Source organism: Ciconia boyciana, chromosome 3, assembly GCF_034638445.1.
Source record: "Ciconia boyciana chromosome 3, ASM3463844v1, whole genome shotgun sequence".
NCBI classification, from domain to species: Eukaryota; Metazoa; Chordata; class Aves; order Ciconiiformes; family Ciconiidae; genus Ciconia; species Ciconia boyciana.
Genome location: NC_132936.1, coordinates 3,967,811 through 3,984,578, shown reverse-complemented (window position 1 = coordinate 3,984,578; position 16,768 = coordinate 3,967,811). Strand labels below are relative to the sequence as shown.

Here is a 16,768-nt window from a genome sequence, read left to right as displayed (position 1 = left end):
TCTGCTGGGCTTGTGCACGGCATGTGTGTTGCTTCCTACCATTCCTGGGTGCAATGCACAGTCATGACAGCTACCAAAATATCCCAGCAAACAAAGGGGAGAGTGGGAAGGGGATAACAGAAGAGCAGCATGTGGTGACTAGTCCAAGCCTGGTCATTTCAAAGGCACCACAAAGGCAGTGGGGAAACCAATATGCAAGCAGAATAAGTTACTTGTAAAGGGAAATGCTTAGAAACAAGTTTCTTCATTGTTTTCTGACCCGAATGTTCCCTAAAAATTCTGAAAACTGCAAATCCACATGGAAAGCAGCCCTCCTACTTGGCATCAGCTCAGCAGGGACATGTGGAGGTGAGCCCAGGCATGGGGCAGGGTGGGAAGTCAAAGTAGGCTGCTATAATGCTAACACAGCACCCTGTCTGCTGGCTGGAGGGGGAGGGCTACAGGAAGATGAGCATCTTGTTGCCCCACTTAGCACACTAGATATCACAGCAGATCAAGGCCAGCACTCCAGTTTGATTCTATTTGTCAAATCCTGCTGTTGGAGGTGGCTGGGATGTCCAGGTCTGCAACACAGCCAGGACTCAGACTACATCTGTGAGTAAACTATACCATGCCAGAGCCTGCTTTCTAGCCCTGGGGTCACATCCACACCATGAAACTCTCTCAGCCTCCAACACAGGGTGACTGCACTCAAATTAACTACTAGGAATGGTGCCTGATGGACACCAGGGCAAAACCTGCACGGAGACTGCGTGGATGACTCAGCTGTTGCATCCAGGCTCTGGCACTATTTAATTTACTGGTAACGATACAGCCACAGAGGAAGGGACAGACACTGCTTTGGAGACCTCCCATGTGAATGGGAGAAAACAGAGACAAGAAAGAAAGAAGGAGATGCTACCGTAGGCAAGAACTAGTTGTAAAATGGAGGATCCAGTCTATCTGTTCCCACTCTTACTGTTTGGCCAGGGCCTTGTAGAAGCATCTGGGAAGCAAGTCAAGGAAAAGAAGGTCCCATATTACTTCAGATGGATGCTCCAAGTCTCTAATGATCTATTAGGAAGGTACAAACCACCTTTTCCCATGTGGCAAGGAAAGATTCCTATATCCATTTATCAGGAAAGAAACCAAAGCACAGCAAGACTGAAGTACTTTCCTGAACTACTGTGACAAGCTGGTTCAGAGCAGAACCACGGGACCAGTATGAGCATCATTTCCTCCATGCTGTAAACACACTTGCTGGCCCAGAGGACGCAAGGAGAGAAAAGTAGGAAAGAAACAATATGAAAATCCCATGCAACAACCTAAACTAGCTTCCAGACTGTCTACAAATTAACAGCACAGAACAAAGAAGTTGCAATTACACGGTTAAGTGTTATGGTTAATAACTATATCCACTGCCCAGGAGAAGTGACCACAATGCTCTGCCCTTTCCATCCTCATTGGGTCACGTCTTCAAAAGCCAGTCACACTCATAGGGAAGGAAAGTGGATGAAGTCCACCTTTCCTGCTACCGTCAGTCCCCTTCCAAAAGTCCTTGTTTGCATCAGTTCCCCCTGCTATAGACTATCAGGAAAAACATGTTTCCTCTGGGAAAATATTTCATCAAAAGACTTTTTAAAAAATTCTGCAAGTTTCTGCTGCAAGCAGGAGAAATGCTTCTTCAAGAATGCGTAAAAGAATCTCCATTTGCCAAAGAAGTAACATTTCCTCAGGGAGAAAAGGAAAAGAAACCCTCTACACTTTGTTTTTCAAAGTCTTGTCTGCTTATCTGTGTTCCTGCATCTCTGCCATGAACTATGGTGACAAGAGCCAGCCTTTACCACAGCCTGAACTACACATATGAGATGCATCATGAGCAAATCTTTGCCCTTCAAATCTCCAGCTCACTTCTACAGCCCTGCTGAGCCTCGCAAGCGCTATTTTGCCCAGCCAGATCCAAGAAGCACTGACATGGCTGAACTTTGCAGCTCAGGTCTGAAAGCTTTTCCAGGCCGTGGCAATAATGAGGACTTATCCTCGCTCTGTATATCTCACCTTTGCTGGTTTCACTCTCTCGGACAAGGAAAGAGCCAACTTTGTTACCAGAAGACAACAGCAGCCGTTCAGCATCTTTTCTGCTCAGAGTTTTAAAATACCACCTGGGAGACAGAAAAGGAGAAATCATTGTTTGAAAAGGAAAAGCTCTAAAAAAAAACCCCAAATTTTTTCCAGTTAGTTCATTTTTTTACCATTACACTCTGAAACAGAGGGTTGTTTTTATCAGCAAATAGTTTTTTATCTGCTGGAAAGTGCCTGTAATAGACTGTTTTCAGTAGATTAACACCAGATTTCGGTCACTTTGGGCTTGTTTCACAGCCCAGCAATTCAGCCAGAGCAGGGAGTAGATGGTATAAGCAGTACCCCATACACGAGAGAGGTGCAGATGCAGCCAGAGCACAGCCTCTGAGGCACACAGGGACCCATGGCTCACCTGGCAAGTGAGTAAGCCCTGAGCAGTGCCCAGGCAGGCTGTGTATAAAGCAGATACGTGTGCTGGAGGCTGAGCATAAGGTGCCTATAGCCATTTAAATGTACCCTTTGGATACAAAGAGCATTTATGTCCCAACCACATTTCTCTGCGCTGTTAAATATTTGCTGAATTCAGTGATGGTTGGGTCCCTACATGAGGAGATTGCAAGCAGGGTTGATCATTTATAGCTGAATGCCATAGAGGAGAATAAGTCATGGAAACAATTTCTTCTGCTGCTTGTATTATAAGCATAAGAAACCCTTTTGGCTCAAGTCTTTCCTACCATCCTCTTTGCAGGAGGCCAAACACGGATGCAGCATCTGGGCTAATGAAACAAACAGCCCCAGGCTGTGGGTCTGGGCAATGGCACTCAGTTGTCTGCCCCATTAAAATGCTGGTGTCATCCCTGGCACACCCATGACCTGGATCAATGCACCCTTCCTGAGGGATTCCCAGTCCCAGTTTGCATATGGACACCCTCTTGGAGGCTGAGGAAGTTTAACAGTATGTGTGTGGGTGAAATGACCCAGTGGGGCCAGAGGATGGCCCCTGGCACTGCTAATTTACCAGTGCAAACACAACCTTTATGTTCTTTCCCCAAAACCCTTGCTTTCCATGGCGGGTGCAATCAATGGGACAGGAGCCTTTGCCCACTTTCCCCATAGCAACTTATCCTCCTTGCTCCACACCCACATGGTGCTTAAAACTTCTCCTGAACTTTTGGGTAGCATTGCTGGGGAAGACGACAGACCTCTTGCATCCAGCCCAGCAGTGACATCTTCCTGCCGTCAAGTAAAGCTGTGCCCATAGCTTGTTGAGAGACTGGGCACTGCATCAGTGTTCACCATTCATAAGCTTATGTACTTACTTTTCCTCTTCCAAACTGTCCACTTGTGCGACGAAGTTACTGGGGATATAGCCTTTCTTCCCACTGCTGAGGGATTTTGCCAGCCACCAGTCCCCTTCGCTGCAAAGCAAGCAGAAGAAAAAGTGTGAGTGACCAGAAGAGGTTTCATGACAGGCTAAGGCTGCAGGGACAGCATGGTTTCTGGGTTTTTGAGCACTGCAAATAGGCCAGCACTCCTTATATCCACTCAACAGGTCCCTCTCAATTTCCTAGGACCACCACCAGGTTGAAGGTTGTTGGTCTCTCAGGGACTTCTGGAGGTGACAGTCTCTTTCCATGAATGCAGAGGAAGTGCAGAGTGACCACAGACCCAGACCTCTGCTACGTGCCCCAGGTCAGAGCAGCGAAATCTGGGTCACCATGGGTTTATTTTGCCTCTTGCATAGAGTCATTGGGGCTCCTCCTTTCTGCTCCTTCCTTTGTCTGCCAGACACCCTGTTGCTTTGCTCTCCCACCACTGACTCAGCCACCAGCTGTGACCAAAAGCCATCCTCACCCAGCAGTCTCCCCTGCCCCATGGCTCCCAGCCCATGGCATCTTGGTGAGAAATGTCACCTCTGGAGACCACCTCACAGGAAGGTCAAGGACGGAGCAGCCCTACAAGGCCAAACGACCAGGGGACCCAAAGCCCACCTCTGTCCTGTTATGAACTGTCAGCCTCTTCTCTTGTGAGTTTGAGAAGAAGGTGAAATGAAACCACGCACCTCTCTGGCTCAATTCTGTCCTTTCCTCTGACTACGCCCAACCCACATCCTTTGCAAAAGCACGATCAGCACAAATATGAAACAGGAGCTAGGTTATTGTTGTTATTTATGCTACTGCTGCGCCCACGCGGGCTGGCAGTGAAGAAGGTCCCAGTAGTATCCAGGGAGGGACACTACCTCACCCCAAAGTATCCGTAACCCAAGGAAAGCATGGAAGTGCCACCTTGTCCACCTTGCAGAGAGAAGAGGGTACCCAGAGTCCCACTCTGGAGCAAAGCTAAGGCACAGGCTCAGCTCTGGTGAGCTGCAAATTGGTGTCTGACACCAAGGTCCCCCATTTCCTAGCCTCACCATGCTCATCTTTGAACCTCCCTCTGGCAGCAGGTCACTTACTTGGAGAGGACTTGGAGTTTCTCCCCCTTGACCAGCTGTAGGTCACGGTCACTTGAGGCAGGAAAATCGTACAGTGCAATCACAACCAAATTATCTGAAAGAAGAAGCAGCACCACTGAATCCAGCTGGTTCCCTGCTAGGGGGGTGATGAACATCTGGGAGTATGGCAAGGCATTTTGTTCCACACACACACAAGGGCTGTCAACCCCCCTGTCCCCCCAAAACCAAGCTTTCCACCAACCCAGCTTTCCTGCCAACCACAACCTCTGCTCAGGGACTGACGCTGATTCACCAAAGTGTTTCCTGTGTATGCATTTTTAAAGCACTCCAGACCCCGCTATCCACAAAATCCAGTGTGTCAACAAGAAAAAAGGGTTTGTGTGGAATAAGAAGGGTCATAAATAACCTGTCAGTGTTTGGCCTGAGTTTTACACAGCAGTAAATGAAAACTGCTGTAGCGACATTTCCCAGTGTGGCTCTGGGATTTGACTCAAAAAGATGAGGCTTTCTTGACTGAAAAAGGTATAAAATCATCTCGGTTTCTCTTGTTCGAGCCCATTGCTAGGATTTAACTCTGCCTCCAGATGCTCTCGACTCAGCCTGTATCTTGCCATCCCTTTTATGCACTGTTCCTTGCAGATGTGCCACCACGTTTAAGTCACACTGCTACTTTCGAACCAGCACCTTTATAGCACCCAGCTGCTCTGCCCAGCTGAAATTCCCAGGGGAGAGGTGGAGGCTCCAGGATCCATTTCCCTCTCCCTGGCCCTGATGAACTTTAGATGCTCTAAACTACAACACTGATGCTCTGTGTTTCCCATTTTGCTTGCAACACACCTGGACCAAAGCTCTGAGTGGGTCTGAGTCCCCATCCCCTACACTAACATGTTGCTTTTACTCCAGCCATGTTAGTCGAGCCTGAATTTTGGCACAGCAAAACGAACTTTCTCTCTCTGGTGCATGCAAGCCGTGCTGTGTGTGGCAAAGCTGCCACCTGGTACGTGTGCTGCGAGGCTGCTAACCCACCCCGGGGCAGAACTCTGCGGGCTGGAGCTGAATCGCTATGTTTGCATGCCTGGGTTGTGCCGGTGCTGCTCTCGGAGAGGCTGTGCAACCGTTCACATGTGCTCTGCAGGCTCGCAGCTACTGAAGCAGAAATGAGCAGCTATTTTGGGGCAGAACGAGCTTTATAAGGAGGATCAGCACATGCACACAAACACAAAAATCAAACCAAAACACAATGGTGAAAAAGGAGAAAAAAAAGAAAAAGAAAAAAAAAAGAAAAAGAAAAAAAAGAAGAAAAATAAAAATAAAAATAAAAAGAAGAAAAAGAAGAAGAAAAAGAAAAAGAAAAAGAAAGAAAAAAAGAAAAAGAAAAAGAAAAAGAAAAAGAAAAAGAAAAAGAAAAAGAAAAAGAAAAAGAAAAAGAAAAAGAAAAAGAAAGAAAAAAGAAAAAGAAAGAAAAAGAAGAAAAGAAAGAAAAAGAAAAAGAAAAGAAAAAGAAAAGAAAAAGAAAAGAAAAAGAAAAAGAAAAAGAAAAAGAAAAAGAAAAAGAAAAGAAAAGAAAAGAAAAGAAAAGAAAAGAAAAAGAAAAAAAAGAAAAAGAAAAAGAGAAAAAAGAAAAAGAAAAAGAAAAAGAAAAAGAGAAAAAAGAAAGAAAAAAAGAAAAAGAAAAAGAAAAAGAAAAAGAAAAAGAAAAAGAAAAAGAAAAAGAAAAAAGAAATAGAAGAATAAAAAGAAAAAAAGAAAAAAAAAGAAAGAAAAAAGGAGACCATTTGCTGCAGAAAGGTTTTAGCTTGTACACAGCCTAATAATGCACCGAGATTGATGGACGGTCTATTATTAGCATTTTTCAAAACAGACTGTCAAGCCACATTCTCTGTGTGACCTTTTCAAATAATGCCACCAGCAAGAGAGCCAGACTGGCCCTTTGTCATCGCAAGATAACATGTCTCTGGGACAACTTGGGTTTTGTGTCTGTGCAAGGCCTGGCTGCTGCTCTGCTGGCGATTTATTGGAGAGGAGGGAGGAGAAAGGGTCAGCGTGGGAGGAAATGTAGCTTTGTAAACTGAAGCCCTGAGCAGTTCCCCTCAGGCTTGCGAGGAGGAACTTGGAGATCCACGAGAGGTTTCAGCAAAGCCTCACTCTCTCCTACGTATGGGAAAAAGGATGATCCGTCACAAGGGAGAATGCTTTGAAGTCTTAAAATAGCTTGCATGGTTAGGGCTTCCCCTTGCAGGATCTCAAAGTGTTTGGCATTAGCAATGCACCCAAACTCTTGTTGCCTCCTTGAGAAAGTTGTTATCACACGGCTTCTCTGACATACAAGGTTTTTGAGCATGTGCCTACTGCAAGGTGTCCACAACAAACGTGCTCATCCACACGCACCGTCCTGCTCCTCTTGAAAGTAAACTAATGCAGTGGTCACACTTTTGCTTTGAAAAATAGAAGCAAATGTGTAAACATCTTCAAGCACGGAGTGGCTGTGTATTCCAGAAAATAAAATGAAAAATGTAGTTTTGATCTTGAAGCAACTGATGTAAGTACAAACAAATGAATCAAAAAAACAAAAAGCAGAGAGGGAGAAAGACGAAGCAAATATAGCAAGGACAAAAAGGTTTTATATGCGGAGAAAATATTATGATCAACTCTTATCCCCTTCTCAACACAGTTGTTGAGAAACACTGCACACTTAAGCAAGCCAGAAGAAAAGAGCTCTCTGCTCAAGCCAGAAGGTTTGCCATCTCATGATGAAAGTGACTCTTCCTGTCTCTGAGTCTGTCACCCCACTGAGAAACAGCGTCGATAGTACTTTCTTGGCCTATTTGATCAAATTAGGACATGAGTGACTCTACAGCTGGGAAGCCGTCGGGGCTGCTAGGACTGACTGCTTTGCAGATAATGCTAGCAGCCCAGAGACTTTGATTGTGAGCCAAATACATCTTGGCTCAGAGCTGCTGTCAGGAAAGTTAGATACCAGCTCAGTTTGCATAGGCTGACTGCCAGTTCGATGGCTTAATAGAAATGATTCAACCAGTCTTCCCACCACCGCCCCGTCATGAATGGAAGGTATTTGCAACCATCCTACGGCTACAGAGCCAGGCTGAGACTGTGCCAGGGTCCCCCAGAGGACCATGAATTGGTTTAGAGCCATGCTAGGATGGTTGTGGGGTAAATGACAACTCGCAGCACATGTGTTGGCCGGCTGGGTGCACTGAACTATGAGTTATTGCTGCTGAAAATGGGTCCAGCTTTCCATTTCAGCATGGCATGGGCTGGTTCACCAAGGTAAACGTGTGCTAGAAAAGCATGCCTTCAAAACCCACAGCTGCTGGTGGCTCTCCAGCCTCATTGCTGCTGTCACCAAGAGGAACAGCATTAGATCCCACTGGGGAAGGTGCAGAAGGCTGTGGGCTGGGACTGTTGCATCTCCCAACTGGTCAGCAAGCCCAGGTGTGACAGCGTGGGAGATGTCTCCTGGGACATCCAGGCTTGCACTGCAAGAGTGCTTTCTGCCAAATACCTTTCTGCCTTGTGTTTTGACACTGAATGTTTTTGCAGATAATTTCTTCTTTCCTTATAAAATCATATCAGACCCAAACTCATGACTTTTTTATTAGGAAATCTGAACACTTTGGGCAATTCCCTCTAACCTTCCTTCCCCTTTTACTTTTGATTGGCAATGTCCCTTTTTGATGAGGAGTTTTAATTTCTCATTGAAAAGTCACTCTTTTCGGTAGAAACAACCCCTCCTATTTCCAATTAAGCTCAAAAGCACGTTTCTGACAGCATTCCTTTCAAACTCAAATCCATATTCAGGGAACAACAATAAAAACGACTGAGGCCTTTGATGCTCATCTTGAGATACCTCAAAAGACCTTAATTTCCAGAGCATGCTTAGCTCCCGCCCCTGAAAATCAGACCTATTCATACTACGGTTAGCCAAAAGCAAGTGAAAGAGCTGTATGAAGTTGCAGTTCCTCAATCAGAAGAAATGGCCTCGCACAGAGACCGATTCTTTGTGCAGTCGCAGGTTGTTATAATGCCTGAGGACAAACACCCAAACCAACCAGCTCTCTCCACCGGTGGTGCTTAAATCCAGCTGTGAGCAGCTAGCGGGGCAAGGGCAGGGGTTATTCTACTATCTGCTGTGTCTTATCTATCCAATGCAAGCAAATAGCAGCAGCTGTAGCAATGGAGCTGTTGTGTTTGGGAACCACCATCATGGGCCAAGACTTTGCTGTGCCGGGAGCTTTAGAGGAGCAGAATTAAAGGTAAGTTTTGACCCTATAGAGGTATAGAGCCAACCTTAAAGACATCATGAGTGCTTAGGGAACCACGGTACAATGAATGAGGGACTCACACAATGGAAGAACCTACCCCAAGTGAAAAGTGGATTGGCAATGCTGCCAACAGCGCAGTTGAACCCAGAGGTATATACTCCTTGCCTGCCTTTGTATTACTTCCATTAAGGTAAATAATGTCAGGAGGAATTAGGCTTTTGTTAACAATAAAAAAAAAAAAAAAAGATTTCTGAGGCACCAGCAAGAAAGCTGGAAACTGTGGAACAAGTTGCACAACACCGAGATCAGAAAAAAAAAAAATCAAAATGCAAGGAATGCAAAAATATAATAGCAAAATAAAACTGAAAGAAAAAGGTTTTGATTTTACATTACATGTCACACTTCTGTAGTCAATAATTTTGCCTGATTGAACTTGAAGTGCTCCCACAGGATATAATTCAGCTCTTTGATTTTTTTATACGATAGAATTGTCTGGATTTTGTGCTTCCACTATCTATTCACTTGAATTGCCTTCTTTCATGAGAACCTCTCAGATATCTCAAATATCTTGCATGGTTCCTATCAGCCCATTTTGGCACACAGGACAGTCAGACATAGCATCATTTCTGGAAACTCAGGCACTGGTAAAGAAAAATAAGAAGTTCCCCAGACTGTCATTGTGAATATTCCTCCAAAAGTGGAACTGAACCTAACAAACCGAAGTATTTTTGAGAGCTGAAAATGGCTAACATGGTACTTAATCCATTTTTTAGCATCTTTCCACTTCTGCCTTCTGGCATGAAGCAGAAGTAAAAGCCACCTCCCTGAAGATAGCTTCTGTTATGCTTCTCACCAGAGTGAGAAGCTTGATAAAAACCCCATGAAAAACTGGTAATGTCTGCTTGGTTGTGGAGGTAGGAGAGCATGGCCACTTGGAAATGTGCCATAAAAACAATTTTGCAAAAGAAAGCATGGTTCCTGGAAAAATGGTACGTCCACGGAAACACACTCCAATTCACATGGTTGAAGAGCTACACCTCCCACAAATTTGATCTCCATAACATATGTCAATTTTGAAGAACATTTTGACATTGCAGGAGTTCCTGTCTGCCCCGTGGCAGAGACCCTCCATCATCATCCATAAGACCTCAGACGACCTAGGTCTGCTGTTCCACCCATCCTATTTATTTGTCACACCACTTTTTCCTTTCCTCATGTCCTGTCTCCCCTAATCCTACACTCTCACCCACACGAGGAACTTTTGTGTGTTGTTAACTGCTTTCTTCCAAGTGTCCTCAATTTTTTGCCTTCTTCTAATTCTCTTTCTCTCTCTCTGTCCTTAATCTGCAAAACTTCTTTGACAGAAATATATACAGGTCGCTGTCGGAGGCTGGGCAGAGGTAGCAGAGGGCTTCCTGCTAAAAGGCAATCATCTACCAAATGCTGTCTGTGACCCACAGATAATTGCACAGGTGGATGAAGCCAACAAAGAGTGTCCAAGCAGGGGCTCTGTGCATCCTTATTTTACACTCTTTTCTTTCTTCTCATTCTCTTTGTAGTCTCTCTGGGCTCTCTGATGCCTGTTATTTCCTCTGAAATTTTCAGCTGGCTGGATACAGCATCCGCAAGTTGCCACGCTGCAGACAGGGCAGCAGACAGAGAAATCTCATGCAGTTGATGTCTCAGATCTCACTTTGCTCAACCATTGAAGAAGGAGTGCTTTTCCCTCTTAATTTCTTTGATGAGCAAGGGAAACTGGCAGCTACAAACAGTTAGTGATGTAAACTGAATCTTCCGAAACACACTGATAAACTCCTCGCCTGGCAATGCTAAAGATACAGAAACCGCACGCCTGTGACATGACGGCTTGTTCTCAAGACCTGCTGTTGGGGGACCACTACCTTGCAAAACCCCATGGGAAGGCGAAGAAAACAGCAATTGAGCTAAGAAACTTACCTTGTACAGAGGCTTGGTTTAGATGAGAGATGTTGATAAATTGTCTGCCCTTTGGTAGAAACAGAAAGAAAAAAGAAGACATTTATTACTTCGCTGCATTTGCAGGAAGACCTGCTCTCAGCTTCACAGATGAGTGGGAGTCTGATCCAGAGCCCGCTGTAGTCAGTCAACAGCCGCTGCATCTGGCTCCGTATGTGTTGTGATGGCTTTAGCACATTTTGCCATGATGTGTTCATAGCTGTCTTGGCAGTCATCTTGAATAATCCTTGGCTCCGCTCTGAATAAAAACATAAATCTGCTACCCACTCATTTAGACCCTGATTTATCTAACGCTTGTTCACTGATGCCAGATTTCGGATCAATGTGGGATGAGACATGAACGGTCCCATTGAAAAATGACAATTGCAATATTATTGAAGCAGAAAACCTGGGATGCTCTTTGCCATAATTGTCCCAAGGCTCATGGAATACCCTTTGCTCAAGGATATGTTCAAAAAATGGAGGCAGTGACTATATTAGCAAATTAAACAGCAGCAAGGTGCTGCAACTCATCTAGGTACACTTTTAAAATGTTGACAAGGTCCCTAGTTTGGTTTGGCCCAGACCCTGAGAGTGGCCAATTGACCATAGACCACTCCTACTCTGCAACTGGGATGCAACCGCCTTGTTTTGTGGGCTAGGAGTTTAATACTATGGAAATGGCCAGGTGGGCTCTGTTGGCCTCTACCCAACTTCAAACGCTAGTCCTGTGATCAGTCCAAGGTACAGTACCTGATGACTAAAGTGGGTGTTTGACCACTGCCAGGTATTTTTATACACATGCAAAAGGAGTGAACTACAGACGCTGAATTAAAAACATCTAGTGCTTTCTGTCCGCACCACTCTTTAGCTCCTACTTAGCAGCAGTGTGGGGTGGGAGAGCTGCTCACCCCCTGCCCTTTCTAATTTAACTGAAAGAAATAAGGACTTCCCCTGACATGTGAGATCTCAGTGCCTGTGGCAGAAAAAATGAGTGTCAGAAGGTGATTGATGATACTGTATTTACATTGATAGTAGCTCCTCTCCAGTGAGCTGGAGAGAAGGAAATTTAGGAAAAGAACATCCTCTTGGTCAATCTGACATTTGCTGTCATGAAAACGGGACTTCATAGCCATGGGAGAACACAGAAATGAAACTAAAGGAGTGAAAAACATCTCCACTTGTCATCAAAAGCAATGATAGGCAATTCCTCCCCCCTCTCAGAGCTCAAGACCTGAGATGGTTTTCACATGACAGTTGCACCTAGAGTTTCTCTTGTGCTGGCTGCTGGATGCAGTGCTGACAAGCTCAAGAAAAGAGAAAACAACTTCATGTCCTCCGTACAGCAACAGACAGATAGATAAAGTGATTTACAAAACTTAAACAAGGAGTTTGTCATTTCTGGTCTCCTAAATCCTGACCCAGTGTCTTTCTGATCAGTATCCATGCAAGCAGAGGCCATATGAATTCCAAGGGAGCAGCAGATGCTTAGCATTCATGATTCTCAGCCCACCCCAACACAGATTAGTTGTAGACCCTCTTTAGTGAACCTGTTGTCCTCCCTGATGGTAAAGTTTCCATTGCGGTTCGCAGCTTTGAATCTCAGCCTGAATCTGACCCATCTTTGTGCCATTTGCAAGTCAGCAACATCAGCTTGGGTTGCAGAGAGCTGAGGGCAGCAGCCCTGTCTAAGAGATATGGGGATCAGCTCGGAGGACTTATGTCCAGGCGATGCAGGGCACACAGGCAGTGTCCTCTTGCACCTTCTCTCCCTGGCCTCTGCCCTGCTCTCCAGTCCAGCTTGTGCAAATAATTGTGCCAGGCTCAACACGACATAGCCTTTCAGAGCACCACCATTCCTAGCCCACTCAGACAATTCACGGCCATAACACATCCCCAAAGAGAAAATGGCATCCTTTTTGACAGAGAAAAAACCTAGAGCAAGAAAGAGTTGATTGAACAGTTCACCCCATATTAAGAATCTCATGGGGGGAAGCCAGGCATAAACATTTGTTTTCTGTCCCTTGAACAACATTTCCCAACTGGTGGCCCAATTTTAGGAAAGTACGCAAGTTCCTGCTGGCACACACAAGTATTTCCTGCATCGCTCCAGACACTGACTGAGCCATGGAGGATGCCAAAAGGACACATAACTGCAGGCTTACCTTGGGTGGGGCGGGAGGAGGTTTACTCTTGTTTTTTGGGTTGCTTCCAGAAGTATGTTTCTCATTGGACACCAGCTGATTTTTGCTCCCGAGCAACCCCATCCTGGAAGAAAGACCAGAAACGACTTTTTAATGAGACTGCTCTTGGGAAAAGAGGCAGGCACTGAGGGACAAAACAGTCTTCTCATTCATAAAGAACAAGTTGAAGAAGATGAGAATGCAGGGCAATGGGACAGTGGAGAGAAGAGTCTAAAATCATTCCATCTACAGTCCTCCTACTACCTTGGACATTGTGAACCCCATATTTTCTGTTCCCACACAACTCTGGTGTTTTACACTTTGCAGATGAGGCTCAGACAGACACTGTAAGTCACCAGAAAAAAAGGAGCACAAATGACTGCTTTGGATATGTCCCCTCTCCAATGCAGAGATCCCCAGCTGGCATTGAGCAGACTTGCTCCAGCAGTGCATGGAGGGTTGAAGAGGGGATGCTGGAGATCCTGAGGAATATCACTGCACTGAGCTGTTCAGATGTACCAGGGCTTCAAGAGTGTCACATAGTCCCCGGGCCACGACCAAGACCTACCCATGCTGCTCAGTGCTTTCTGTAGGTCACGTCCCTCCCATGCAGCAAGAGCAGCACACAGATGTGGTAGCCGTCTGCACGGTACCAGTCCCACCCTTCCTTGTGCTTAAGCAGCACAGACACACACTCAGACCATCCACGGAGGCATGGGTCCTGATGGGACACTTCGGAGGACTGCAAGAATCTTAGGGAATCAAATACAGTGTAGCTTGCATGCATCCTGCCTGTAAAGTGTGGGCCTAGGGCTTGGCTCAGTTGTCCTTCTGCAGTGCCCTAGTACCTTTTGATGTGCCCTGGGGTCTCACAAGGTGTGGGTCCCCCATACATCATGGATTATGTTTCCCAACCCCATGTATGTGTCTCAGACATTCTGGACACCTCGAGGAGCACTAGACACAAAAGAATCAAACCCTTTCCATGGGCTACCCGCTGGTTCAGACTGGGGTTTCCACACTTGTGCTTGAAAGCTGGTTTAACTTGCAGCCAAGAAACGTAATTTCAGCTCTGGTCAATACTTCTGGCATAATACCGGATCTGGGTAGCCAAGATAGCCAAACCATGGCAAACTTGGCCTGCTCAGCCCCCTGAAAAAGTAAGGAGCAGTTGAAGCCAGCATTACTGAAGTGCTGTTGCCACGGGTATATAACGTATCTACACTGTCCAGCACCAAAGTCTGCCCCAGCCCTCGCTTTGAACCAAAAGCATTGAAAGGTGTGGGCTACAGGTTCAAAAAAAACCAAACCCCAAACCCCCAAATACTTGTAGCTGCGTAAAGACACGTCGTCTCCTGTTCTTGCCAAAATACCTCAAGGTCTGCAATGAACACGGAGGATCGGGGACTGGAGGTCCAGGGTCCAATGTGGTTAGTCAGTTCCCCCAATGCCAGTCTGGCGCTGTGTTGTGATAGTCAGACTCCAACAGATGTGTTCAAAAAAGCTTCCAGCAAACCAGACTTACAGGAAAAAAATAATCCAGTGAAAGCAACTTTTTTTGCTTTCTAGCACATATCTAATATTTCAAAAACTGGGACTCTGAAATGAGGTTTCTAACAGAGCCATCCCAGTATTTTAAGGTGTTATTTTTTTGAAATATCTTCTCCCTTCTGCCTCATTTTTATTTTCACTGATAAAGTGAGCAAAATGGAAGGAGTTGGTGAAATATCTCACGATAGCCCAACACACATTTTTCCCCCTTGTCAAAAGTTTTTCAGCATCCAAACTTCTCTGAGCTTTTCTTTGACCTGAGTTTACAGATGGCCCACCCATCTGTACCCAGGTCTCAGCAACGCTCTGGGCACTGACAACACAGTTGGAGGGGAAGTTTCGCCCCCTGAATCAGCCACAGCATTTCCTGCAGCAAGTTCATTTTAATTTGGCAGCCTCCCCTCTGGGTTGCAACCAGGGTTTGCTTTGCTTAGAAGATCTGGTTGTCGTGCAATGGCACATTATTTATTAAGTGGGCTTTTCCTGCTCTTCCACTTGCAAATTGGTGGAAGATAACTTTGTGCTGGGATTTCTGATTCTGGATGGCGTTATTTGCCAGGACAGTAAATGAGAGAAGCTGGAGTTCCCTTTTCACTCAGGGAACTGCAAGGTATCGTTTTAAGTCAAGGCTGGATGATAGACAAGTTTTAGGTACCACTCATTAGCAACCATGAAAGGCACAGGGTCTACCTATGTGTTGGACATCTATCTACGGTCCTTGTTACTATCTCACTGGAGCATCTTGGGGTCTTTGATATACTCTGCTCCTGAATGGGAGATACAGACGTGGCAATTGCTGTCTTTTCAACAGAGTTAAGGGACGTGAGATATAGCATGAGTCAGTAATATGGTTCGACTGCCACTCATGTCACCAGGATGACCTTACAAGATGGTTGATGGACCATCTGCAGGATGGTGAATGCACGTTTTGGGGTTTTGAGTTGGTCTCACTGACGGCACTGGTGGGGCAGAGTAGGAAAGGGGATGGAGGGAGGTCAACCTCAGCAAATCCCATCAGGGGCTTGTGGCCATCCCAACTCCTCTGCCAGGGTTTTAGGGGAGTGTGGACCATGCTCTAACCTGTGCATCTCCCCACGGTGATCCTGTGTCCAGGGGGACATTGCAACCCCTTTCTGTACCACGCTGAGACTGGAAGCACCTCTCTGCATGCTTGCACAAGCTGAGCTTTCTCCCCACACTCATGTGTTGAAGACACATCCGTGCAAAGAGGGACAGAGAAGTAAACAGCATGTCCCAGTACGGGTGGGAAATGGAACCGGCGAAAAGTCTCCCACAAAGGTCACTCGCTCCCACCCACGCACAAAAGACCTTAGCACAGCTCTGGGTGTTCACAGTCCTTACGAAATCTACCCTTCGTGCTCTCCAGGTTGCCTCTGCAGCCTTCAGCAGCCAACGTGATCATCCATCCCTCATGCCATCAGGTGCTATACAAAATGCCAAAATAGTGCCACAGACAAATGTTGTCAGATGTGAAGAGCTGCTGGTTAGCTCCCAGCCCACAGCTGGTGGAGTTTTCATTTTTTAAAAAGTAATTTTTTTTCCCCAAAAAAAGGTAGCTGAGTTGAATGTACGTTGTTCCACAGTGTTTCTGCTTCTGACTAATGTTTTTTAAAATTAACTTCACAAAAATATGTTGAGAAAAGTAACTGATAGTTCTCCCAGCCATTTTTTCTTGGGTTTTTTTTGTTTTTTTTTTTTTTCCCAGTGGAAAAGAGCACTGGGGAGAAAACAGTAACTCAGAAAAGCATGAAAATTTCCTTTTGTTAATTTACAGTTTTTCACATCTAAAAATGTTTATTTTTAATAACTGAGAGCGGGGAAACTCATTTCCTCAACTTTACTCAAGTTCAAAAAAAGATTTATAAAACAAATTCTTTCTAAAGCAACCAGAAATCAAAATGGAACAAAAAAATTTTAAGGCAATGCCAAGTTTTTCCGTGTGCTTGACAAGTTTTACAAAAAATAGTCCAGCTTAGCTGCTGATAAGTTTTGAGCAAAAATATTTGACTCAGAAGTCTTCCTGGAAGAGTCAAGAAAGCCTTTGCTGAAGAAGTCAATACACACCAGGACGGTGAGCCCTGCGTCGCATCCAGCTCTGAACGCATGTCGGACAGACCTGCGGGTCACAGGAACACTGGATGCTTGTATAGGACCTCTAAAACATGCTGTGTGCCCCTTGTTGTAGGACAACAGAAGGTAATTTTAGCAACCTTCAGAGGGACAGTTGAGGTGACGTTTTG

At 45.4% G+C, this 16,768-nt stretch overlaps 1 protein-coding gene across 1 annotated transcript in view; it reads right to left on the bottom strand.

Moving 5' to 3' along the window:
- BLK (BLK proto-oncogene, Src family tyrosine kinase) overlaps window positions 1–16,768 on the bottom strand; it is a 45,084-nt gene that overhangs the window by 14,887 nt on the left and 13,429 nt on the right. The window contains exons 2-6 of the mRNA XM_072857754.1: window positions 12,939–13,041; window positions 10,756–10,804; window positions 4,517–4,610; window positions 3,381–3,479; window positions 2,038–2,141 (exon numbers count right to left, since the gene is read on the bottom strand). Of these exons, the coding sequence (XP_072713855.1) occupies window positions 2,038–2,141; window positions 3,381–3,479; window positions 4,517–4,610; window positions 10,756–10,804; window positions 12,939–13,040 (448 nt within the window). The 5' untranslated portion in view covers window position 13,041. The remainder of the gene's footprint in view (window positions 1–2,037; window positions 2,142–3,380; window positions 3,480–4,516; window positions 4,611–10,755; window positions 10,805–12,938; window positions 13,042–16,768) is intronic.